This window comes from Rhinoraja longicauda, chromosome 17 (genome assembly GCF_053455715.1).
Source record: "Rhinoraja longicauda isolate Sanriku21f chromosome 17, sRhiLon1.1, whole genome shotgun sequence".
NCBI lineage: Eukaryota > Metazoa > Chordata > Chondrichthyes > Rajiformes > Arhynchobatidae > Rhinoraja > Rhinoraja longicauda.
In genome coordinates this window covers 37,060,783-37,088,644 of record NC_135969.1, presented here as the reverse complement: position 1 = coordinate 37,088,644, position 27,862 = coordinate 37,060,783, and the positions used below count along the sequence as shown (strand labels likewise).

The 27,862-nt window shown below is 43.7% G+C and overlaps 1 protein-coding gene across 1 annotated transcript; it reads left to right on the top strand.

The window, feature by feature from the left end:
- The first annotated feature begins 20 nt into the window (after positions 1 to 20).
- LOC144601927 (PRA1 family protein 3-like) lies at positions 21 to 25,166 on the top strand. The gene is made up of 3 exons (XM_078414516.1): positions 21 to 343; positions 21,835 to 22,052; positions 23,764 to 25,166. The coding sequence occupies exons 1-3, from the start codon at positions 168 to 170 to the stop codon at positions 23,934 to 23,936; spliced, it is 567 nt and encodes a 188-aa protein (XP_078270642.1). The 5' UTR covers positions 21 to 167; the 3' UTR covers positions 23,937 to 25,166.
- Positions 25,167 to 27,862: the final 2,696 nt, after the last annotated feature.

Genomic DNA, 27,862 nt, shown 5'->3' with positions numbered 1-27,862 from the left:
GACTCAGACAACGTGATCTGTAGGAGAGGCGGTGGCAGTAACACCAGGCAGTGACGCTTTGTCAAGAGCTGTAGGCTGCTGCTGCTGCTGCTGTTGTTGTTTCTGCTGCGGTTTCCTTGCCTCTCTTCCCCCTCTCTCTCTCCACCACCGCCGCTTTAACATTAAAAATGGAAGTGAAGTTCGCTCCTTTAAGACCCTGGGACGATTTTATCCTCGGTTCCACGCGTTTCGCCAAGCCAGATTTCCGAGACTTGGCGAAATGGAACAATCGGGTGATCAGCAACTTGATGTTTTATCAGAGCAACTACCTCGCCGTGGCTGTCTGCCTCTTCTTACTAATCGGGTAAGGCGACTGACTCACTCACTGCTTAGAGCCTGCAGCCATTTGTTTCACACACGTTTGCTTAAATGCCACTGTCTCTCTTCTGTACTGTTGCAATAGTCTATGTGCCATCATTATTTTATAATGCTTGTACGAGCAAATTCTAGTTTGGTGCAAGGAACCCTGCAACGCAGGAGGTATCATAGGCCATAGAGCACAGAACAGCACACTACCCTTCGGCCCACTATGTCTGTGCTGAACATTGATGTTTACTTCAACTAATCCCCCCCCCCCCCCCCCCCCTCTTGTCTGTACATGTTCAAAAATACTCCCAGGCCAACTCAAAAATAATTTTAGACGTTCTCAGAAAAAGCTCTCGGGAAAGTAAACCTGGGGGACTCCAGAAAAGTGCCACCTTGGCTGGATAAGCCAAGTCCGAAGAAGGGTCTCGACCTGAAATATCACCTATCCATGTTCTGCAGAGTTGCTTCAGCACTTAGTATCCTTTTGTTAGCCCAGTCATAGCTCAGTCGATGTCTAGAATGCAGTGAATTAGCTCGTGTTGCACCCATTCCTAACACAATTTAATCTATTCCCTGTTAATCTATTCAGTGTCTCCTGAGAGCGAACTTGTAACAATTATTTTTGTACCTGCATTGAAACAATTTGGTCCCTAACGATGATTGGATTCTACCGTTGGGCTCCTCCATTCGAATGTACACCACAATAGGTTTCTGTTGCAGTTTTGAAAACTGTGGAATATTGAGAGTTTGTGTCCAAATATTTCAGTGAAACTGAAAGGTAGCAACTACACATTTGTTAGATTGGACTCAATCGTGTCAGTCCGGATCATTCTCGTAGCCAACACCCAAGATGGTTATCTGAAGAGTATTTAGTTTAAGAGTATTGGTTGGAAATCATACTGGATAAGATTTACCATTTGTTTTCCACAACAAGTTCGCAACCTGGTGTATTAGCTACACAATACTATTTGTACATTTAATTCTGAGATCGCAATAAAACGTGCAGGATAGTTTCCTTTTTATTTTGTTTCAAAATATTTTAAGGGCCATATTTTTAGCCTCATTATGACATTAACAATTTTTCAAGCTTGGAAGTTGATTCTCTAGGTTAAAGCACCTAGATAAAATTTGCATCGTTTTTGCCTATTTTTAGATATCCAGTGTCTGTAGGGTTTTTTTTTGTTGCCTATTCGATAAGTCAGGATGGTTCCAGATTCAATTCACAGTGTACAGTACACAGTTTCCTGAGTTGCATAATGTACTTAAGGTCTCAAGGTTTCATTCAAACAATATTTGTTTCCAGCAAGGAAAACAGTCGGGCAGCATCTGTGGGGGGAAATGAACAGACTATGTCTTGGGTTGAGATTCTTCACATGGGCTTGTCTATCGGGTTGAGAACGTCTCAATCCAAAGCATCAACTCTCTATTTCACTGCAGGTAAGGCATCATATTCAGCACAGATTTTGTTAGTTCCAGTTTAATTTATTGTCACGTGTACTGAGGTAGTGTGAAAATCTCATGTTGCGTGCTAACTGGTCAGCGGAAAGACATGCAACAAGAGCTTTTCACTGTACCTCAGTACATGTGACAATCAACCAAACTGTAACTGTAACAATGTCTGTGCTGAACACGATGCTATATCTGGAGGGAAATGGAGAATTGTTGCTTTATGTCGAGACCCTTCAACTCAACTGGGCTGAAGTGTTGTCTGTTCTTGTGCTGTACTGTTTGTTCTATACGACACGAGTACGTGCTGAGTTCCTCCAGTATCTAACTCTCTTGCCTCCATTATTTCTTTACCCTTTAACTTTAGGTTATACCTTCCATTGGTTGAGTTGTGTAATGCAAATGCAACTCTGCAACCATGCAAAATTCTGAAAGGTTTCCAGCATAAATAATTCACAAAATGCTGGAGTAACTCAGCATCTCTGGAGAGAAGGAATGGGTGACTTTTCGGGTCGAGACCCCTCTTCAGACCTTTGGGTCTCGACCCGAAACGTCACCCATTCCTTCTCTCCAGAGATTGTGCCTGTCCTGCTGAGTTACTCCAGCATTTTGTGTCTACCTTCGATTTAAAGCAGCATCTGCAGTTCTTTCATACACAAATAATCTTCTTTGCTTAAAAAGAAGATTTAATGTAATTGGGTATTTGAGTGCTTATTGTTGGTTAAATAGACCATAAGTAAAAGAAATTGGCTCACCCTGGATTGATAATTTTACCCAAATTACTGCATTATCTTGTATCTGGTTTCTTTGTTGTTCAGCACAATAATTGATTTTTGGATCATGTCTATTTATTGTCAACTAACTATCACTACTTGGAAAATTTTCATGTACTTCAGAGCAGGAGGGGAGAGAAATTTTGAATGTAAAAGTGTTTTGCAGCTGAGCAGTGTTCTCACCTCATGGCAATATGATCTTTTACAATCAGGATTGTTATTAATGCTTTAATTGTCAGTAATTAAGGCCAATTAGACCAATTATCCCACTTATTGGTGACATATTGGAGGTCAGAAAATTCAGAGTGCTCTGAATAGAATATTGAACTATCCTGATTTGTGGAAAAGGCAACATTGCAGATGATGAAGTCCTGAAATTAAAAAACAAAAACAAATGCAGGAAGTACACAGCTGGTCAGGCAGCTTCTGTGGAGGGAGAAATAATATTTCAGTTTGACCTCATTTTAGACTGGTCAGTTCTGATGTCACTGGAAAGAGCTGTTTACATCACTGAAAGGTGAGAAGGGAAAAGAATCAAAGGGCACCTTCTACCTGCAGAATGACTTCTACAGTTTGCGATTGAGTAGCCAGGGTATGTAACCTGCTGGTGAACTTTGCAAGTAGTTTACTACAGTATATTTAACTTTCTGTGGAGGTTAAACATCTGTTGAAGTGAAGTATTAAAAAAAATAGCTGTTTAAAACAGTAAGGTGAGTATTAAGGTAAATCGAACCTCGAGACTGGTGATGCATGGTGGCTTGGCGCTTTTAGAAACATAGAAAATAGACGCAGGAGTAGGCCATTCAATATGATCATGGCTGATCATCCAAAATCAGTAACCCCATATCCCTTAATCCCGTTAGCCCTAACAGCTATACCTAACTTGTGATCCTTGGCTGCAAACCTATGGAAGAAAACAATGAGAGCTTGACTTTAGTTTTCCAAAATCTTTTGGAGAGCAGTTCGGAGAAATTTGAGGCATCAATATGACAGGATGCTGTAATGAGCCAATTATTGATGCATTTCCTGCTCGGTGTAGTACAATTGAGAATTTATTTGCATCAATTTGAGGTTCATTCATTCTTTGCACGTGTAGGGAGGAGCAGCAGATGCTGGTTTGCACCGAAGATAGACACAAAAAGCTGGAGCAACTCAAACAGCCGGTCAGACAGCATCTCTGGAGAAAAGGAATGGGTGATGTTTTGGGTCAAGATCCTTCAGACTGAGAGTCAGGGGAAAGAGGAATGAGACGGTCTCATTTAAACCGAACAGATGTTTCCACTAGTAGTAGAGTCTAGGACTAGAGGATATAGCCTCAGAATTAAAGGACATTCTTTTAGGAAGAAGTTGAGGAGAATTTTTTTTGTCAGAGGATGGTGAATCTGTGGATTTCTTTGTCACAGAAGGCTGTGGAGGCCAAGTCAGTGGATATTTTTAAGGCAGAGATAGATCTTGATTAGTACAGGTGTCGGGGGTTATGGGGAGAAGGCAGGAGAATGGGGTTAGGAGAGAGAGATAAATCAGTCATGATTGTATGGTGGAGTAGACTTGATGGGTCAAATGGTCTAATTCTACTTGTATCACATGACCTAATGACCCTATGACCCTGACTCTCAGGGTCTCGACCCAAAACGTCACCTATTCCCTTTTCTCCAGAGATGCTGCCTGACTCGCTGAGTTACTCCAGCTATTTGTATCTATTTTCTCTTTAAGTAGCATCCATGTTCTGAAGAGGCAATGGCACCTGATTACTGCAGAGAACACACTGAAATAGGTCCCTTTCCCATGCTGATTAAATCAGTTTTTTTTTTGCCTGTCAATTTCTAAAATAACTTAAGTGGTTTTCTAGTTCCAGATTGCAATCATGTTGCAACCAGTCCACTTAATCCAAATAGTGCATTAGGGCAGCACGGTTACTCAGCTGTAGAGTTGCTGCCTTACAGCGCCAGAGACCTGGGTTTGACCCTGACTACAGGTGCAGTCTGTATGGAGTTTGTACATTCTCCCTGTGACTGTGTGGACTCGGTGGGCCGAAGGGCCTGTTTCTGAACTGTATCTCCAAACTAAACTAGTGCTCCTTAATTTGTGTCATGGAAAATAGAGGAAGGAACTGCATATGCTAGTTTACACCAAAGATTGACACAAAATGCTGGTTTAACTCAGCGGGCGGGCACGCAGCATCTCTGGAGAAAATGGTCTTGACCCGAATTGTCACCCATTCCTTCTCTCCAGAGATGCTGCCTGACTCGCTGAGTTACTCCAGCATATAGCCTCCTGATTTTATAAGAATGAATGTGCAGGAAGAAACTGCAGATGGTGGTTTAAACCAAAGATAGACACAAAAAGCTGGAGTAACTCAGTGGGTCAGGCAGCATCTCTTTGAGAAAAGGAATGGGTTTCAGGTCGAGGCCCTTCTTCAGACTGAGACGGTCTCGTTTCCCTTTCCCCTGACTCTCAGGGTCTCGACCTATAACATCACCTATTCCTTTCCTCCAGAGATGCTGTCTGACACGCTGAGTCACGCCAGGCTTTTGTGTCTATATAAGAATGCATCTTGCCTCTACATAATAATCAGCAGGAACAAAAGGGGCTCTGGGTCAGTTAATTCCCGCAACACAACAGTGCAATGAGCTGAAACTATCGTTCTTGCCAGACACACTTAAGGGCCTGCAGTTCCAGAAAATGTTAAATTTTTAATAAGCAGCCATGAAAATATCTTGAACGTATAACAAAGTGAATCAATACCAGATGACCCGCTACTCTTTCTCCCAACCTGTTCCCACATCACAACAATATACGAGAGGAGACACAAAGATCTGCAGATGCTGGTTTACGAAAAGGACACCGAGTGCTGGAGTAGCTCGGTGGGTTAGGCAACATCTCTGGAGAAAATGGATAGGTGACGTTTTGGGTTGGGACCCTTCAATGATTGTGGTTGGGGTGTGAGGGGGGGGGGAGTAAGCTGAAAGAGAGGTGGTGGGACAAAGCTGGCAAGTGTTATGTGGGTGTAGGTGAGGGGGGGGGGGGTTGATTGGCATATGGATGGACAAAGGACAAAGATGAATAGACAAAAGGCTGAGAGATGAGGGGAGAAGAGGTTTAAAATGTGAAGCCAGATGAAGGAATGTGGATGGGAGGGGGAGGGGGAGAGAGATATATGAGAGGAAACCTTTTAACTTGCTTACTGTCCTGAAGGTTTTGTAAATTTTGAATTATCTGCCTAGCTCTCTTGCTGGAAGGATTATTGAAATTAGGAAGTATTTCTCGCTTTGCAAGGCAGGTTGTTGTTTGGCAACATAGATGACCCAATCTTGGCTTCAATCCACAATAACAAAATGCCTTGTATGGTGGTAAGATGTTGGTCACAGTCGCAGTGCAATGAAGGCCACCGTCTGTGGGTTCATTTGTGTAGTACATGAAGCGTTTGAAGCAGGTGATTTTTTCCCCTCCCAGGCCTCGTACTCTGATCTATCAATTGTGGCTACAATGAACTAGTAGTCGGTGTCTTACAAAATGGAAACAAGGCCCACCTCCTCCATGCCGACCAGAATGATCCATCTAAGCTTGTCCCATTTGGCTCATATCCCTCTGAAGGGGCGGTTTGATGGCACAGCGGTGGAGTTGCTGCTTACAGCACTCGAGACCCGGGTTCAATCTTGACTACAGTTGCTGTTTGCACGCTCTCCCTGTGACCTGCGTGGGTTTTCCCCGGGTGCTCCGGTTTCCTCCCACACTACAAAGACGTACAGGTTTGCAGGTTAATTGGCTTGGGTAAAAATTGTGAATTGTCCCTAGTGTGCGTAGGATGGTGTTCGTACACTGGGTCATCGCTGGTCAGCGTGGAGTCAGTGGGCCGAAGGGACTGTTTCTGCACTGCATCTCGACTCTAACCTTTTCCTATCCAAGTAGCTGTCCATGTGTCTTTTAAATGTTGTTATACTACATGTCTTAACCACCTCTGGCATCTCATTCCAAAAACCAACCCCACTGAGTGGAAATATTCTGCCAGGGATGTAGGTGAGAGTGCAAATTTTATCTTGGGCTCTATTTGAAGGCCAACCATTATAATTCTCCTTGTCCTGTTCCGTTCCATTGATAGGTATAATTGACTATCAAATGATGCAGCTAATAAATAGCTAAAATAATATGTATAGCACTATATTCAACTTGCATTTTTAGCCTAACCCTTGTCTGAATATTATTGCAAAATGCCTTGGTTAGTTACCTAATTTGTACGCAACCAGGATCTTAGTTTTTTTAGTTTAGAGATACAGTGTGGAAACAGGCCCTTCGGTCCACCGAGTCCGCACCGACCAGCGATCCCCGCACATTAACACTATCCTGCACACACTAGGGACAGTTTACACTTATACCAAGCCAATTTACCTACATACCTGTGCGTCTTTGGAATGTGGGAGGAAACCGAAGATCCCGGAGAAAACCCACGTGGTCATGGGAAAAAAACGTACAAACTCCGCACAGACAGCACCCGTAGTCTGGATCAAACCCGGGTCTCCGGCGCTGCAAGTGCTGTAAGGTAGCAACTCTACCGCAGTGCCACCGTGCCGCGGTCACACTTCAGCTTCCTTGGTATGTATAACGTAGCAGTGTGACTTTGTAAGGCTGGAGCGATTGGGCTTGTATACACTGGAATTTAGAAGGATGAGGGGGGATCTTATTGAAACACATAAGATAATTAGGGGATTGGACACATTAGAGGCAGGAAACATGTTCCCAATGTTGGGGGAGTCCAGAACAAGGGGCCACAGTTTAAGAATAAGGGGTAGGCCATTTAGAACGGAGATGAGGAAGAACTTTTTCAGTCAGAGAGTGGTGAAGGTGTGGAATTCTCTGCCTCAGAAGGCAGTGGAGGCCAGTTCATTGGATGCTTTCAAGAGAGAGCTGGATAGAGCTCTTAAGGATAGCGGAGTGAGGGGGTATGGGGAGAAGGCAGGAACGGGGTACTGATTGAGAGTGATCAGCCATGATCGCATTGAATGGTGGTGCTGGCTCGAAGGGCTGAATGGCCTGCTCCTGCACCTATTGTCTATTGTAATCTTTCCAATTTTTTTTCCACCAGTACCTCACCAATGGCTATTTATAAATGCCGAGGAAGTATGCCTTAAAAATGGAAACTATGCTACTCTGGTAGTTTCTAGGGTGGAAACCTGGGAGTTAGTTGAGCTTTTAAATTGTCTGTTAGTCATAATTGATGGAAGGGCTGTGGGGAAATTAGGTGGCAAGCACTCATAGTTTCCAATGAATTTGGCAGCAGAAAATGAATGATGAGTTCAGAGCTGTGGAATGACAGATGCTGGCTGAATTTTGGCAAATGATTCTTGAGTATGCTCCAAATACACTCGGCCAATAAGCATTTTCAGTGGACTAATTTGTTGCCTGACTCTGATATGCTATTACATTATTAAAGGCGACACATCTTCTTTTCTGTAATTCCCTGTTTTTAATCTTCGCAACGTGGCAGTAATGGCTTGAGGGAAAAGTGGAAAAATAATGGCTGGAAATTTCTCCAGACTTTTGCTCAAATAAGCATGTTTTCTCAGTGCAAGCTGAACATTGTAGAAAAAGATTATATACAAATATTGAAAGTTTTGCCCAAATATAGCCCAGTTATACAAACTGCAAAGTGTGAAACAAAATGCTGGAGGGGCTCATTTGGAGCGGCAAGAGTCATTTGCTCAGTCAAGTCATTTAAGGATGGCACGGTGGCGCAGCAGTAGATAGAGATGCTGCCTTACCGAGGCCCAGGTTTGATCCTGACAACAGGCACTACCTAGATGTTCTCCCTGTGATCGTGAGGGATTTCTCCGGGTGTTGCGATTTCCTCCCGCGTCCCCAAGATGTGTAGCTTTGTAGGTTAATTGGCTTCTGTTTAAGTTTGTCCGCTGTGTGTAGTATAGAACTAGTTTATAGATGATCGCTGGTCGGTGTGGACTCAAGGTGCCAAAGGGCCTGTTTTCATGCTGTATCTCAAAATTAAATTCAATGGGTCAGGCAGCATCTCTGGAGAAAATAGATTTGACACTGCCTGACCTGCATTGCTCTAGCATTTTGTGTCTATCTTTAATATAAACCAGCATCTACAGTTCCTTTTTATTACAATATTCAAAGTATATTGAGTTTGTCTTGCACACACTTTTCAGGATGTCCAATATTTTATGGCTCTCCATCATACTCTGCCCATGTCACAGAATTTCTTGTAAAAATAAGAGTCCGAAGAAGGGACTCAACCCGAAATGTCACCTATTCCTTTTCTCTAGAGATGCTGCCTGACCCGCTGGGTTACTAAAGCATTTTGTGTCTTTCTTCGGTGTTAAACAGCATCTGCAGTTCCTTCCTTCACACTGTGTTTTTAATTGTTGGGTTGTGAGAGAGAGAGAGAGAGAATAATAGGAGAAACATAGAAATTTAGGTGCAGGAGTAGGCCATTCGGCCCTTTGAGCCTGCACCGCCATTCAATATGATCATGGCTGATCATCCAGCTCAGTAACCTGTACCTACCTTCTCTCCATACCCCCTGATCCCTTTAGCCACAAGGGCCACATCTAACTCCCTCTTAAATATAGCCAATCAACTGGCCTCAACTACCTTCTGTGGCAGAGAATTCCAGACTCACCACTCCCTGTGAAGAAATGTTTTCTCATCTCGAGAATTATACTGGGTCTGGCTTCTTTTAACACAATTTAACACTTCTTGATTGTTGTTCCCTTAAGTATGCCTTGAAGCATACTTCATGATTTCAGTTAATTTCTCTGTTTCAAAACTTGAAGGGGGAATTCAGTTTTTTCTGAGCCCTAGATAGACACAAAAAGCTGTAGTAACTCAGCGGGTCGGAAAGCATCTCTGGAGAAAAGGAAAAAGGAAAAGGGGAAAGTTTTGGGTCAAGACCCTTCCTCAGACTGAGATGCTGCCTGTCCCGCTGAGTTACTCCAGCTTTTTGTGTCTATCTTCGATGCGAACAGTGAAACGCAGCAGGATGACAGTGAAACTAGTACAACGATTAGGACGGAGAGAGAGGTGATGCAAGAGTTGACTGTTCTTGCTGATCATTACTCATTTCAATGTATTTGAGTGAAATCGGGAAGATAGTTTGATGTCTGTTTCACTTTCCAACTTGGTTGCCATCTGTGAAGAAACCAGTTGGCCGGTTTTGGCTCATTCACCCACTGTCATCCCTTAAGTAAATGAAGAGGGGTGGGGGAACTGCAGACACCATACATTCTGTAATAAAAACATAAAATGTTGGTCAGGCCGCATCTGTGGAAAGAGAAACTGTTAACTTTTAAAGTCGAAGACCCTTGCTCTGAACTGAGAGAGAGAAAACACTTTTATCTACATAGCTGAGGAAGTGGGAATGGGTGGAGTAAATGACATTTTTGATGGTGAAATGAGAATGGCACTGCACTGGGGCACGGACTATCAAACACATACTGTTAGGGGTACCAAGGTGGCGCAGCGGTACAGTAGCTGCCCGACAGCGCCAGAGACTCAGGTTCGATCCTGACAATGGGTGCTGTCTATACGGAGTTTGTACGTTCTCCCCGTGAACTGCATTGGTTTTCTCCGGGTGCACTGGTTTCCTCCCACGCTCCAAAGATGTACAGGTTCGTCGGTTAATTAGCTTGGTATAATTGTAAATTGTCCCATGTGTGTGTATGTGTAGTATAGCGTTGGTGTGCAGGGAATGGTGGTCGGAGTGGACCTGGTGGGCCGAAGGGCCTGTTTCCGCGCTGTATCTCTAAACTAAACTAAATTAAGTCAGGCTGTTTTTCCATTGATGACAGTTTGGAGTTCCACATCATCGTCCCCTCCAGACCTGTTGCTGAACTCTGTGAACTGCATCTCTACACATCCCTTTGAAACTGGATCCTCCACTTCCTCATCAGCAGACCACAATTGGCATGAATTGGCAACAGTACAGTCTTCTCGAGCCATCAGCACAGGGGCACCTCGAGGCTTATGCTCAGTCCCTTGCTCTACTCACTCTATACTCCTGATTGTGTATCAGGACAGAGTTCCAACTCCATTTTTAAATTCACTGATTAAGCCATCGTTGTTGGATGAATTACAGATAATGATGAGTGCAGAACGGGGGGTCGAACATCTGACCGTGGGAGAAGACGGCAGGGGAAGAGAAAAGACATTCTGGCCTTCCATCACAGTGAGGAGGTGACTGGAGGGTCTCGCTGTGATGGATGTTTCTTTTTTGTTTTTGTTTGTGTTGATAGTGATTTTGTGTGATTTTTTTAAATTTATTGCTCTATTGCTGGACTGTGGGTGACCTTTCATTTCACTGCACATCTTGTATGTGTATGTGACAAATAAACTTGACTTGACTTGACTTGATTGGTTCCAGTACAACAAAACCCTTGCTCTCAACATCAGTAAATCCAAGGAACTGATTGTTGACTTTGGAAGAGTTTCAGTATGGTTTATTGTCACGTGCACCGAGGTACAGTGAAAAGCTTTTGTTGCGCGCTAACCAGCCAGCGGAAAGACAATGCACGATTACAATCGAACCATTTGCGGTGCACAGGAAGGCCGAGGGTCCACAAACCTGCCATCATCAAAGGGTTGATGGTGGAGAGGGTCAATAACTTAAAGTTCCTGGTCGTATATCTCTGAAGACCTGTTCTGGACCCAGCACATTGGGACCTTTCTTTATGATTGCACCAATGCCTATTATATATCCATCGAAGACCGAGGAGATTCGGTATGTCGATGACTGCTCTCTTGAACTTGTACAGGTGTGGGGTAGAGAGCATATTGACTGGTTGCGTCACACCCAAGAATGAAGGGGATTACAACAAATGGTGAACACTCCCCTTGCTGTTATAGTCTGAAATGTCTCGCTTATTCATTTCCTCCAGAAATGCAGCCTGACCTGTTGAATTACTCCACCACTCTATATCTTTACCTCTCCCTCTGTTGATCTTTCCATTCTCTTCACACCTTCCTGCCAGCAACTGGCTTCCGTACAGTAACGCCTTCACCTACCATCCTCTCTCCCACACACTCCCCCTGCCCCCAAATTTACACCTTTAGCACGAACGGGGTACTGATTGTGAATGATCAGCCATTGAATGGCGGTGCTGGCTCGAAGGGCCAAATGGCCTACTCCTGCACCTATTGTCTATTGCCTATTGACCCGCTGAGTTCTTCTAGAGTCCTTTGTCATTCTTTCAGCGATGCAGTCTGACCGTATTGGTGCAGCTTTGCCGATTCAGTTTCACAGAGCACCACTTTGTGAGTGAAGTCTAATGTAAGCCTAAGGACAGCACGGTGGCGCAGCGGTAGAGCTGCTGCCTTGCAGCGTCAGAGACCTGGGTTCAATACTGACTACCGGTGCTTGTTTGTACGTTCTGCCCGTGACCTGTGTGGGTTTTCTCCGGGATCGCCAGTTTCTTTCCACACTCCATACAGGTTTGGAGGTTAATTGGCTTCAGTAAAATTGAAAATTGTCCCTAGTGTGTGTTGGATAGTGTTGGTGTGTGGGGGGGGGGGGATCGCTGGTCGGCGTGGCTTCGGTGGGCCGAAGGGCCTGTTTCCGCGCTGTATCTCTAAGCTAAACCAAACCATATAATTCAGCTCTGGTTTATAAACAACACCGAGGAATACAAGGTTCACAGGATGTAAGCATGTTTGTTGGGGGTAGTTCTATGGATTTCCATTACATTCATTTTATCTTGGGCATATGAATTCCTTCTGGAGATTTTGACAGGCATTTCCGAATGTAGATGTTGGAATGTTAAATTGCCCCAACAGTTTAAATTGAATTATCTAGCAATTTGTAACCCCAAACTAAAACAATGTTTGTGGCACAAAAGGACACAAAGTGCTGGAGTAACTAGTTCAGCAGGTCAGGCAGTATCAGTGGAGAACATGAATAGGTGACGTTTTGGGCTGGAACCCTTTTGACATTGTGAAACTTGAGGCTGAGTCTTGAGAAAAATGTCCTATTCTTATTTTACACAGATGTTGGTGAATATGTAGAATGAGCTGCCAGAGGGAGTGGGTGAGGCAGGTATAATAACAATATTTAAGTACATTTGGACAGGTAAATGGTGGGAAAGGTTTACAGATACAGCACGGAAACAGGCCCTTCGGCCCACCAAGTCCGCACGACCAGCGATCCCCACACACCGACACTGTCCTATTTACACACACACCAAGACAATTAACCTACAAACCTGTACGTCTTTGGAGTGTGGGAGGAAACCGAAGATTCATATTTTTTTTATTCATATTTCAGATACAGCGCGGAAACAGGCCTTTTCGGCCCACCAAGTCCGCACCGCCCAGCGATCCCCGCACACTAACACTATTAACACCATCCTACACACACTAGGGACAATTTTTACATTTTACCCAGTCAATTAACCTACATACCTTGGAGAAAACCCATGCGGTCACGGGGAGAACGTACAAACTCCGTACAGACAAGCACCCATAGTCGGGATCGAACCCGGGTCTCTGGTGCTGCAAGGGACATGGTCCAATCGTGGGCAAAATGGGACCAATGTGGATGGGGCATCTTGGTCGGCATGGATGAGTCTGGCTGTGTTTAGACAATAGGTGCAGGAGGAGGCCATTCGGCCCTTCGAGCCAGCACCGCCATTCAATGTGATCATGGCTGATCATTCTCAATCAGTACCCCGTTCCTGCCTTCACCCCATACCCCCTGACTCTGCTATCCTTAAGAGCTCTATCTAGCTCTCTCTTGAATGCATTCAGAGAATGGGCCTCCACTGCCTTCTGAGGTAGAGAATTCCACAGATTCACAACTCTCTGACTAAAAAAGTTTTTCCTCATCTCAGTTCTAAATGGCCTACCCCTTATTCTTAAACTGTGGCCCCTTGTTCTGGACTCCCCAACATTGGGAACATGTTTCCTGCCCCTAACGTGTCCAACCCTTTAATAATCTTATATGTTTCGATAAGATCTCCTCTCATCCTTCTAAAATCCAGTGTATACAAGCCTAGTCGCTCCAGTCTTTCAACATATGACAGTCCCGCCATTCCGGGAATTAACCTAGTAAACCTACGCTGCACGCCCTCAATAGCAAGAATATTTTCTCCCCTCTATGTTCACGTATGGTCCACACTGATCAGCTGTTAATTGTCAAGGTTTCCCTGACCTCTCCAGGCTGCCACCACTATCTTTACGTCATCCTCTTGGTCCCCACCTGACAGATAAAAACATTCACTGTGTGTCAACATTTTAGTTGCCGCACTGCTACTTGCCATTTGTTTGCAAGTTGATTAAACCTCCTCTTGCATCAACATAAAGCCTTTAAACAATTTGACCTATATAACATCTATAATTCATGCACCACATTAAAAAAAAATAACACTACACGATCCACTTCAGTACAAATTCTCTCTTTTAGTGAATGCATTTCATTTCCTTTGCCCTTTTTAAGTTATTGATGTTTAACCTGTTAATTTTTAAATGGGTCAGTTGAGACATGTATGGGAGGGAGAGAGGGAATACGTTTTAGCAGATGTGTGCAGTAATCCCTTCTTTTAAGGCAGAGGCAGATAGATTCCTGATTAGTACGGGTGCCAGGGGTTATGGGGAGAAGGCAGGAGAATGGGGTTAGGAGGGAGAGATAGACCAGCCATGATTAAATGGTGGAGGAGACTTGATGGGCCGAATGGCCTAATTCAGCTCCTGTCACCTATGACCTTGCACCATATGATACGATAGAACTTTATTTATCCCAGGAAGGAATTGATCTGCCAACAGTCATGAACCACAAAATACATGAAACATGAAATTAAAGTGACGAAAGGATTGGGGACATGCAAAGATGGGGGGGGGGGGGGCGGGGGAGGGAGAGGGGAGTCAATCTTGACCCCTTTATAACAGATTTCCGTTATAGCGGACGGACCTGCCGACGCCACCCATGACAGCCCCCCAGGTCCGGCCCAACCTCTGGCTCGCAGGGCTCACCAGCAAGCCCTCCTTCGCCCACTGCATGGTCCAGTAGTGGTGGCTCACGTTGTAGCCCCTGGGGAGAGCGCTCTCTTCAGGCCACCACCACCGACGGGATGCGCTCGGTCACTGTGGAGCTCCCTCCCCTCTCACCAGATGCCGCTTCTTCCTGTCGGCTGTCACTTTATCCGCTCCCCACTCCATCACCGACGCCTCCCCCTCCCCCTCCTGTTGCTCGGTCCGCTCAGTCTTTTCTCCTCCCCCCCCCCACTGGTTCAATGGTGCTTTTATTGTCGCGTGCCAAACGCACAGTGAAATTCTTTTTAACAAACAGTCCAGTAGAGTATTGCCATGCCCACGAACATCCTGTTGGATATTTAAAAAATATTCTTGTTCGTACGAAGCCTATGAAACCAAGTCTTGTGTTTGAATGGCTTATTCAAATGAATGAATGAATGAATGATAAGGTCATAAGTGATGGGAGTAGAATTAGACCATTCGGCCCATCAATTCTACTCCGTCACTCAATCATGGCTGATCTATCTCTACCTCCTAAATGTATTCTCCTGCCTTCTCCCCCATAACCTCTGACACCTGTATGCAAACACGAAGGTATGCAAAGAGTCGCCACATAAAGGGCGCCGACAAATATTTCACTTGTGGTCCCCCTTAGTTCACGGTGGCTCCTGCCCCACTCTGGGTCCTTCTTTGTTCTCCCCCTCGGCAGTTGTCACCTAGTAAGCCATATGGCTGAATGTGTATCAGCTGACAGCAAAGTCGTAGATGCGAATAACTTCTGTGGCTGATGTTTCCTTTCTCGTACGACGACTCAACCACGTTACTATTGGGTAAGAGAACGTTGGAGAAAAACATACCTCGTGGATGATGTTATGAAATATTTTGTAGCTGTGTATCATGTGACTTGTTGAAATCGAGAGCTCAATCTTCCAACGTGTTGTTGCTTAGCACCTTTATGCTGTTTTTAAAACTCCGAAGTTTTCGTCAGAGTTATCAAAAAAAAATCTGACCATTGGCATGTTGATGTCAAGTTCATTAGTTCATGAGACTTAAGAGCAGGGCTGAGGAGTCGATACCCAAAACACTGGACTCCGACTCCTCGATTTCTTGTGACTCCGATTCCGACTCTGCCCCGACCCCTAGGTAATGCTGTAGCGCTGACGGCATGGGGCTGAGGTGAGTGGCACCCTCTCCCCTTCTCTGTCCCCCCTCACCCGCTCACGGCCCAGGGAGATACACACCGCCTAGCTACAGGCTTCGTCAGTTGGAGAGGTTGCCGTGCCCGCAGGGTTGTCCCAGGAGAGGCCCGCAGGAGAGAATTGGACCCAACTTGGTCTAGTAGTAATTAAAACTAAATGCATAGGTAGTTAAGTTTGCTACAAAAGTACATTCCTAAAATATATTAAATAACTTGTCCTTGGGAACAGAATTGCTTCTGCCAGATCCTCTTTCATTGAAGCCCTTAAATCTGATTGAATTATTTTCAGTGTGGAGAGCAGCCTCTCCACGCTGACCTGAGTGGGTGGCTTGGCTGTTACTATCGTGGTGGCAAATCTTCCTATTCCTGGATAAGCAGGGATGACTTCTTGTACTGTATGTTTGGATGAATGATCATATTTCTCTACTTCTTTTAAACCACCAGGAAAATCTTGTTTAAATTCCATTAGTTTAACATTGAAAGGCTGCCTTCGCATGTTTAAACGGGAACGCTTTGCTCTCGACTGTTCAATTTTATCGAAATATTTTGCAAAATCTGACTCTTCATCATTTGAAGAGGATGACGATTTGGTCCTCCCATGATCTTCATTTTGTGGTTCTTCTGACTTGTCAGGTAGTAAGTAGCCCTTGTATCCAAACTGCAACATCACAGAGGGCCTCTCATGCTTTAGTCATTTGATCTTCACGACCGCCCCGACGTGCAGCAACAGCGGCAGCAGCAGCGTGTTCGCCCGCCCCGGATCGGACTTATCATCGGCGGAGCCGGCCGTCTTCGGAGGCTGCGGGAGCGGCTGCGACTCGCCTTAGGCTCGGCCCGCTGCGGACCGTCCGGCGCGGCCTGCAACCACAACAGCCTGACTGCGGGAGAGGACAGCAGGAGAAGGGAAAAGACATTGTGGCCTTCCATCACAGTGAGGAGAGGACTGGAGGAGACTCACTGTGATGGATGTTTTCTTGATGGATGTTTCTTTTGTGTGTTTTGGGGTTGTGTAATTTTAATGCCTATTTTGATGCTTTTGTTGTTGGACAGTGGGTGACTGAATTTCGTCCAATTTGGATGACAATAAAGCTATCTTGAATCTTGAATCTTGAAAAAAACAAGATTCGGTCCGTTGGATCTACATAGACAGCAGCTAACAAGATCTGATTTTCAAGCACCAGACCGTCTCTTTTCTTCTTTGACAATACAATTCCTTCAGCAATTAATCCTCCAGCTTTGGATAGGTGAAATATTAAAAAATTCCACTCCCATAGGAATGTACCAGGAGTTAAATCCTCTGCTTGCAGCCATTTGGTGCCTGCTTAAGGGTGAGCAAGCAGAGCTTCTAATTGTGATACCTCCCTCCATTGACTTTCAATCAGTAAGACCTTGGAATTTTCAATGTCTTCTAGAAGGGGTTTTAGGACAAGCAAAAGCTTAACCATCCTATATGTGCTGCCCCAGCGAGTTGCTTGGTCCAAAATAGCTCCCTTTCCTGCACATCTCTGGAGGACAGCATCAATTTTAGAGGTCCTGGCTGCTGTGGCTACTTGCCTCCCCTTACCTATCAGAGTAGCTGCACGGCGTCTTTCCATCCATCTCTTATTGCTAGTTGCAATGTATGTACAGCACAACGCATTCCTTGGATTAGACAGATCTGAGATGCCCCCTCAACAATATCATCTAAAGTTTCTGTTCTATTTCTGCTATTTCAGTTTCAGAATCTGCATCAGAGATCTCCCTTTCAGTAGTGACTTTTTCTTCTTCAACTTTATTAATCTTTTCTATTGTGCTTAGCATATTTGAAGCATTATCAGTGACGATGCATAGAATCTGGTCTGTCTTAATTTCAAAATCTTTCAAAATTTCTTCCGCTAAGTTCTGGAGATAAATGCTGTCATGATGTGCCTTGGTGTCCTTTACTCCTAACGTCCGAGTTACTATTTTATTGTTTTCATCAACCAATCTAGCATTGATGGCAAAATAGTTAACTCTGTGACGAGTGGTGGCATCCATTTTAATGAACACTAGACCAAGTGAACCTGTTGGGAGAATGGTCGGCGTGGACTGGTAGGGCTGGACAGGCCTGTTTCCATGCTGTAGTTGTTATATGGTTATTATATGGTTAAACCTCTCCTGCATTGGTGCAGTACCCTCTCCTTCCCCCCTCCCCTCCTTCCTGCCCCCCTCCCCCCCACTCCATACCCCTCAACACCCCTCAACCTCCCTTATCCTCCCTCCTCCACTCCCTCCCTCTCCCCTCCCTCCCCCGGAGATAGATTTAAACTTTAAAATATGAATAGCTTTAAAAATATAACACCAATTTCAATGAAACCTCTTCCATTAGCACCAAAGGAATGATGGTGAGAAAGGTGGGCCTAAAATTGTCGCGCTATCGTGTACCGTTTTGGCTGTAGTTCAGGAACAAACAAACGAGAGTTTCAGTATATAGATGAACCGCCCCTTAAGAGTTTTTTGAAGCTTTTCCTTTTCATTCTTGGCTTCTTCAAGTCTAAGTTTTCTGATACTCTCCCTTGCCAGAGAAACTCCTAGTTTCTTAGCCATTTCTCCATTTAGGTGCAGAAAGGCTGGTTGTGAAAATCAAGTTAGGGCTACACCATTTCTTACAACGTTTGATAAGGTGTTTCTTAAACATTCCTGTGGTCATTATTACAGTTACCTTGTAGTAATGACCCTTGTAAGTGATGCATGTCCAGGTTGTGCCTCAGGAGCTGTTTTTTTTGTTGCTGACTTTAATTTAGTTGTGCGTTTTACATCTTTACCTTTTTCTCGGTCTAAGTAACACGCGCTGTCCTGGAGCTCCGGCATCACTCTTATCCAGGGCTTGTCCCATTTTCAGCCCGCTTTATTACTATTAATTTACACAGACTGACCTGCTCAATTCACAATAATCGATTCCAATTTACATAGACCGGATGTAGTCTGGTCTGTTCAATTCACAGAATTCTCTTACCAATTTACACAGACCCCCCTGAGTAGTCTGACCTGCTCAATTCACATAAAATAGATCGCAGACCACGCTAAGTCTGACCTGTTCAATTCACAGAATTATTTACCTAGTATTGTCTTCTTAAAGGATCTCGGCAGGGAACCAGTTCATGTACCAATTCCTCTTCAGTAAGCATGCGGGAATGGGAGAGCAACATACTCGTTGCCCCTCACGGTCCCCCTCAAAAGTATTGAGCACAAACAGTACATTTATACCTGATTTTTCACAGGCAGTTAATCACAGTCAGTGCATTCCTTAGCACATTCCTCAACACATCCCTCCACTAGCTCATATCTTTCCTGGCACCAGTTCTGATCTTGTCTGGATCACACTTGTCTTTCAAAGTGATTTGACTTAACAATCGGGCGTCTTATGTTTTTTTTCTTCCCAGCATCCTGAAGCTGTTTCTTTTGTCGTGCATTAAAACACAATTTCAGTTACTCACAGCATTTTATCTTGTTTCCACATATTTCCTGCACGAGCTGTTCCTTAACCCTTTCAGTTCTAAACTCTTTCACTGATATACTTTACTTACCTTTACTAACTCACTTTAATAGTCTCTATTAAATAATTTGAGGAAACTTGCTTTAAGGGGTTAGTGGGGTCAATGACCTGTTAGTTTAGGTCAGGTTGGGGGGGGGGGTTGTCAATGGAATGCAGCCCCCCGATAGTTTAGGTTAGCCGGTGTTTACTATACTTTTGCCTAAATGAGCTCTAACCTTTTTTCCCTTCATTACCCCAACCCCTTACTAACCTTTTAACCGAGAATAATGTGTCAAGCATCCCAATGAAAGTAGAAATTATGGTTTGTATTGACGACAAATTACTAAATTCTTTGACGCTTTGCCAAGACTAGTGTTTATTGCTGTTGAGAAGGAATTAATCATCACTGACGATTTATTTTGCAGTAAATCATGAACATTCGTAATCTGTATTCATTTATAAATATATTTCCCCATAAATGAATGACTAAATTTACCTTTTGAATTCAGAAATTGTCCAGGCGTGTTCGCTCAGTAGCAGGTGGAGGGAAATCAGCTGGTGATAGCGTTTGTTTACGTTTTGTTTCTCGTGGTTCTGCCGCCAGATGGCAGCACTGATGTGATTTCTCATTCTCTTGGGTGGAAATAAAGTGTGCGGTATGTTTAAAAAGTGGTTTTTTTAAAAACCTGATTTACGTAGTCTCTGAAATTTATGTTGAGGTCGTAGTCAGGACTTTTTTACCGACTCCAGCAGCAACAAAATTGCTCTGACTCCTTGACTCCACGACTCCACTCTCCACAGCCCCGCTTAAGAGCAGAATGTCAGCTCCGCTCTTCGATCGTGGCTGATCTATTTTTCTCTCTTAACCCCGTTCTCCTACCTTCTCCCCATAACCTTTGACAACCTGCGGCACGGTGGCGCAGCGGTAGAGTTGCTACCTTACAGCGAATGCAACGCCGGAGACTCGGGTTCGATCCTGACTACGGGCGCCGTCTGTACGGAGTTTGTACGTTCTCCCCGTGACCTGCGTGGGGTTTCTCCGAGATCTTCGGTTTCCTCCCACACTCCAAAGACGTGCAGGTTTGTAAGTTAATTGGCTGGGCAAATGTAACAATTGTCCCTAGTGGGTGTAGGATAGTGTTAATGTGCGGGGATCGCTGGGCGGCGCGGACCCGGTGGGCTGAAGGGCCTGTTTCCGCGCTGTATCTCTAAATCAAAAAATCTACAACCGGGCTAATCAAGAACCTATCAATCTCCGCTTTAGAAATACCCAATGACTTGGTCTCCACTGTCGGGTTCCACAGACTGATAACTGAAAGCTTGCTCAAGGCAGCAGGTCTTCGGGACTTGGAGTAGTGCTGAGGCAGAGAGCATTCTTGAACAAAAAACCTTTGTGTACAAAATCACGAGAGGAATTGATCAGGTAGATGTACAGAGTCTCTTGGCCAGAGTAGGGGAATCGAAGGTGAAGAGCGAAGGATTTAATAGGAACCTGTGGGGTAGCTTTTTCACACAAAGGGTGGCGAGTGTATGGAACGAGCTGCCGGAGTTCAGGCAGTTACCATCGCCATATTTAAGTGTTGTAGTTATTAACCTATTAACAGAATAGTCAGACAACCAAAATCGTTTAACCTCTTTATTCTACTCACCGAGGTGGGAGAGAGCCTAGATACCGGAGCGTTCAGAAACGCTCAGGAAGCTAGTGTAGTCTCTCTCTCCGAAAGCTTACATTTACACACCTTTTATACCCTAAATACATGTGCCAGTATTTTTCCATCGCTGCCTTATATGGCAAGTCTACAATGCCCTATAAATCTCTATGTGTCTTTCGGGACCTCCGTGTCAATCGTGACCTCTTCTTTCTTGGGAACAAAGGGCAGTCCATATGGCAAGATGTTCTTCTTAACACTTCAAAGCTTTGAGGCCAGTTGCTGATATCAGAGGATACGATCAGCCATAAACCATGCTTCCATGCTAACAACAGGATGCCCCAGGAATAATCCGAGCTGGAGCTTTTACACTCCTGCAATAAAACCCACATTACTGCGTAATGTTAGCCCTTACATAAGAACCTTTTGGACGGTTACATGGGTAGGACAGGTTTAGAGAGATATGGGCCAAACACAGGCATGTGGGACTAGTGTAGATGGGACATGTTGGCTGGTGTGGGCAAGTTGGGCTGAAGGGGGTGTTTCCACACTGTATAACTCTGTGACATGAATGTCAATGGGGAATGATCAACGTGGAGAAAATTCTGTTTGTATGGAGTTTGTACATTCTCCCCGTGACTGCGTGGGTTTTCTCCAGTTTTCCACCACACTCCAAAGACTTGCAGGTTAACTGGGTTTATAAAAATAAAACCTGTAAATTGTCCATTGTTTGTAGGATAGTGCTCATGTGCGGAGTGATTGCTGGTCAGTACAGACTCGGTGGGCCTAAGGGCCTGTTTCCATGCTGTGTTGCTGAAATCCAAAGTAAAGTCTAAAAACCAGTTCAAACGGCCATTGCTGTTTTCTGGGCAATACACTGGATTTGCAGCGACATCTAAAATTTAAATGTCGAATGATGTTGGGTTAGGATACTGATGAATCTTCTTTTATCGGCAGGTTTATGAGTCCATTGGAAATCATCCTAGGAGGAGCAGTGGTGACAGTGATATTCATGGGTGCTCTGTGGGCATCTGAAAATAAAGCCGCGATTGGCCATTTCAAACGGCAGCACCCAACTTTCTTTGTTATGGCCGTTCTAATGATAAGCTACTTTTTGCTTTCCATAATCGGAGGTGTAATGGTTTTCCTGTTTGGAATCACACTGCCATTACTTTGTAAGTATTGTGTTCCCCCCCCCCCCCCCCCCCACCCAGTTTGTCGTACTAGTTACACTGTCGCCTTGCCTAGTTTCGCTGTTTGCATCACTCATTATCACCTTTTCCACCGCCAACAATGGAACATTGTGGGCTCTGCCTTTCCTTGGTATTGATATTAGGTATTGATATTATATATTTTAATAAGAAAAATGGTGCCTCTTGCATATGGACTCAAGTTATAGGAATAGAATTAGGCCATTCGGCCCATCCAGTCTACTCCGCCATTCAATCATGGCTGATCTCTGCCTCCTAATCTCATTTCCCTGCCTTCTCCCCATATCCCTTGACACCCATTCTAATCAAGAATTTGTCTATTTCTGCCTTAAAAACATCCACCCTACCGACTTGGCCTCCACAGCCCTCTGTGGCAATGAGTTCCACAGATTAACTCCCCTCTAAATAAAGAAGTTCCTCCTCACCTCCTTTCTAAAAGAGCGCCCTTTAATTCTGAGGCTATGACCTCTGGTCCTAGAGTCTCCCACCAGTAGAAACATCCTTTCCACATCCACTCTATGCCTTTCATTATTCTGTAAGCTTCAGTGAGGTCCCCCCTCAACCTTCTAATCTCCAGTGACTAGAGGCCTATTGATGTCATAGAAACATAGAAAATTGGTGCAGGAGGAGGCCATTTGGCCCTTTGAGCCAGCACCGCCATTCAATATGATCATGGCTGATCATCCAAAATCAGTACTCCGTTCCTGCTTTTCCCCCCATGTCCCTTGATTCCGTTAGCACTACGAGCTAAATCTAACTCTCTCTTGAAAACATCCAGTGAATTGGCCACTGCCTTCTGTGGCAGAGAATTCCACAGATTCACAACTCTGGGTGAAGAAGCTTTTCTTCATCTCAGTCCTAAATGGCCTACCCCTTATTCTTCAACTGTGACCCTTGGTTCTGGACTCCCCCAACATCGGGAACATTTTTCCTGCATCTAGCCTGTCCAATCCCTTAAGATTTTTTAATGTTCTATAAGATCCCCTCTCATCCTTTGAAATTCCAGTGAATTCCCAGTCGATCCATTCTTTCATCATGTGTCAGTCCCACCATCCTGGGAATTAACCTGGTCAAGTGCTCATCATATGGTGACCCACTCATTCCTGGAATCGGTGGACTGCCTTGTGCATACGGCACTAACTGGGGTGATTGTGCTTATGTACTGGGATAGTCTTGTGGATCTGGTGCATGTGACAACAAGAAACCATTGAAACTAGATATTGATATTAATAATAACCTTTTACTATAAATAAAAAGTAAACAAATTATTCTCAATATTAATCTTACTTAAGCCTAAAGCTAACTAAAATTGTGTTACTTAATTCAAAGGTAGATATAAAATGCCGGAGTAACTCAGCGGGACAGGCAGCCTCCCTGGAGAGAAGGAATTAGGTGATGTTTCTGGTCCAAAACCCTTCTTCAGACTAGAGTCAGTGGAAAGGGAAACGAGGGATATAGACGGTGATGTAGAGAGATATAGAACAAATGAATGAAAGATATGCAAAAAAAAGTAACGATGAAAAAGGAGACAGGCCATTATTAGCTGTTTGCTAGGTGAGAACGAGAAGCTGGTGCGACTTGGGTGGGGGAAGGATGGAGGGAGAGGGTTTGCAGGGGTGACATGAAGTTGGAGAAATCCTGTCTAATCTTAAAACCTTTTCACTTTTTGTTTTAGTAATATTTGTGCATTCCTCTCTACGGCTTCGTAACCTTCAGAACAAGTTTGAAAACAAGATGGAGGAGATTGGACTTAAGAAGACCCCCATGGGCATCTTATTGAATGCTCTTGGTCAAGAACAGGAGCACATTTCTAAAATTGCTGATATCTTGGCACAAGGCAAAAACTAACCAGGTTCTGATTTAATTTAGCTCCTCCTTAAGAGTTGTGTTGTGCAGTATTCCTGGAATAAGGTTTTGCCATTCTTTAAAGAGCCTTAACAAGCTGGTATTGATATTAATTTTGAAGTATTCCAAGCTGATATTAATGCTTCACTCTCGATTATTCCAAAGTACAACTGGAAATGTTTTTTGCAAAGTGAGATATATTGTGGAAAATTAACTGCTTGTTACAGTGACAATATGCAATTTTTGTCTTTGTGTACATTTATGGATTTTTTCTTATCCGAATCACAGCTATGATGGGATGTAACCAATTTATTTGGATGACGTGTAAACTTGCACTTTCTGTGGTACCTGTATTTATTTCTGTTAATTGGTTGAAGGCTGATTTAGAATTGAAGGAAATTATCTTTAAAATATTTTCATTCATAAATAGCTAAAAGAACAGAGTATATAGAGTTGGTGTGGGGTTATATGAAAGCACTATGTTGACATTTTCACTAGTTTTGAACAGATCATGTTGCGTATCCTTCCTGTTCAGTATGATCTTGCGCAGAAATGTTTATTAAAAAGCCTTCATTGGTTTGATATTTGGGAAATAGAATGATCAGTTTAACTCAATAGACACAAAAAGCTGGAGTAACTCAGCGGGGACAGACAGCATCTCTGGAGAGAAAGAATGGGTGACGTTTCGGGTCGCGACCCTTTTTCAGAAGATGCTGCCTGTCCTGCTGAGTTACTCCAACTTTTTGTGTCCATCTTCGGTTTAAACCAGGATCTGCAGTTTCTTCCTACATGGCTTAACTTAATAATTCCACTTAACATGATGAACGAATTTGGGTATGGTGCGAAATTGGAGAAATCAAAACACGGTATAAAACAATTTAAATATCATTTTAAATTAATTTTGTGCTTGTAAATTTGAGTACATTAGGATTACTGGTGTCATTCCATCAGAATGAGAAGCATGTTTCATGACCAATATTCCTCCTTGGCGATTCATATCAACTTTTACAAAACCTAATAGTCCTGAAAGTGAGCTTAAACAAAATTTGCATCCTTGAGGATTTTGGCTTATTTTTATTGACAAAACTACAGATGTAATGCTTCAAGTTTTCCAATAGCTGTTAAATGTGGAGTATGAGCTCAATTTTGTGTATAAGGTGTAATTGCGTTATCTATTTTCAGGTCCAAAGATATGCAACATCTTTTGCATGCAATAAAAACTACTTTAAATTACTGTTGTATTCTATTTTGACTATCATTTTTCAGAAATAATTCCGAAATCATTGAATTGGGCCATTGAGAAACCAAGGATTTTGGCACAATGGCCCAGTGATAGAGTGGCTGCCTCACAGCGCCAAAGACCCGAGTTCGATTTTTGACTATAGGTGCTGATTGTACAGAGTTTGTACGTTCTCCCTGTGACCTGTGTGGGTTTTCTCCGAGATCTTCGGTTTCCTCCAACACTCCAAAAACATACATGTCTGTAGATTAATTGATAAAATTGTCCTTGGTGTGTGTAGGATAGTGTTAGTGTGCGAGGATCGCTGGTCAGTGCAGATTCTGTGGGGACAAAGGGCCTGTTTCCGCGCTGTATCTCTAAATTAAACTAAACACACTATCCAAATTTACAACAGCACCATGGTAGTAAGCGGAACACCTGCAAAATCGCATCCGTTCATGGGTAAAAGATTGCAACTGTTAACAAAGCACATTCTTGGTAAATGTTAAAGTTTGTGTTTGTTTACTTCCAGGGTTTCTCTCCACACTTACCATTTGCTAGGGTTATCTACTGAGTTGGATTTCATTTTTTTTTCTCTGAGGTTACCTGAGGGGTAACTTTTGCTACACAAAGGGTGGTGGGTGTATGGAACGAGCTGCCGGAGGAGGCAGTGGAGGCAGGCACTATTGCAATGTTTAAGAAGCATGGTACATGGATAAGACGGGTTTAGAGGGATATATGGGCCAAATGCAGGCAGGTGGCCTAGTGCAGATTGGGCATGTTGGTCGGCGTGGGCAAGTTGGGCGGAAGGGCCTGTTTCCGTGCTGTATGTCTCTAATTGTAAAATGCTCTGACAATCAGAGGCTATGAAATGAGATATAAAATTGTCCCTCAAATTATTACCTAAATAAACTCTTGCAGAAAAATGCATTTTACTGATCCACACATTTCAGGTATTATGCTGATAATAATCTCTTATTCTTTGATGCAGCTTCGCAGGGAATTTTAATCTCAATAATGAGTTGAATATTTTCATTTAAAGATTACAAATGCCTGGTGAAGTCTAACTTTCATTGAGCAATTTGTGGGCATTGAAAGAAGTTTAAGTCTGTTTTTAATGAATCTTGTCCTTATTACCTCCATCTCCTGGAATATCCTGTTAATGACAGGAAATTATTCTGAGATCTTGAGCTATATTTACTTAAGTGCATTTCCCGGCTTTGTTTTTGTTGCAAAATCCATTCGCTAAAAAAAAAAATCAAATTTCTGCTGGAATCACTGTGCTCATCATGTTTGCTTGTATACTGCTTGCGTTAATTTGGAACGGGCTGCAAAGCATGGAGCTTCCAGGCCAATAACATCAGACACCTAGGGCAATATTTGGCTCTGCATCAGTGGACTTAGCTGCTGGGTTTCCAAAGGGCTCAATGAGACCAGCTGCAGAGGTTTGTGTTAATATACATTTTCTTTTTCCATTGATTACAGTGTAAATTGAAGTCGCATCAAAGGGACGTTTAAGTTGATCCAAATAAGTCATTAGAGTTTTAGTTTAGAAATATAGTGCGGAAACAGGCCCTTTGGCCTAACGGGTCCACGCCAACCAGCAATCCCCCCTCCCCGTACACTATCCTAACACAATAGGAACAATTTACAATTTTTTAATCAAAGCCACCAACCTGTACGTCTTTGGAGTGTAGGGAGTAAACCAGAGCACCCGGACAAAACACACGCAGTCACAAGGAGAACGTGCAAACTCCGTACAGGCAAGTACCCAGAGTGAGGTTCGAACCCGGGTCTCTGGTGCTGTATGGCAGCAACTCTACTGCTGCATCCCTGTGCCACCGCACCAGTTATACACCAGTTGCATAGCACAAATATAAAAATATATAATGTTAAAAATCGTTCACTTCTAACCTAGCAATTTTTTCGTTCTGCTAATTAATAATTTGTCTATGTGCAAATTAAATTATAGGAATTTGAGTTCTGATAGATTCTTGATTAGTACGGGTGTCAGGGGTTATGGGGAGAAGGCAGGAGAATGGGGTTCGGAGGGAGAGATAAACCAGCCATGATTGAATGGTGGAATAGACTTGATGGGCCGGATGGCCTAATTCTACTCCTATCACTTAAGGGGTAGGCCATTTAGAACTGAGATGAGGAAAAACTTTTTCAGTCAGAGTTGTGAATCTGTGGAATTCTCTGCCTCAGAAGGCAGTGGAGGCCAATTCTCTGAATGCATTCAAGAGAGAGCTAGATAGAGCTCTTAAGGATAGTGGCGTCAGGGGGTATGGGGAGAAGGCAGGAACGGGGTACTGATTGAGAATGATCTGCCAAGATCACATTGAATGGTGGTGCTGGCTCGAAGGGCCGAATGGCCTCCTCCTGCACCTATTGTCTATTAAACTATTGAAGCTGTTGTACTATCATGTAGAGAAAAAACACCATTGACCTTCGTGGAAGGAAACCATTCAGGTCCAGCAACACAACTCCAATCTAAATCTATTTGACTGATTCTGAATGTCATAAGGACAGTAGGGAGGAGCAATAAAGTCTGTATTCCCACTGCACAAGAAACCTCATTTAGAATAACTATTTTGCTATAACTTGATACAGATTTTGTTGTTAATCCTATGTTACAACAATTCTATTAGAAGTGGGCTTTTTCCCCCATAAATGTTCTTTAAGCAAAGATATTACTGTTCAATATAAT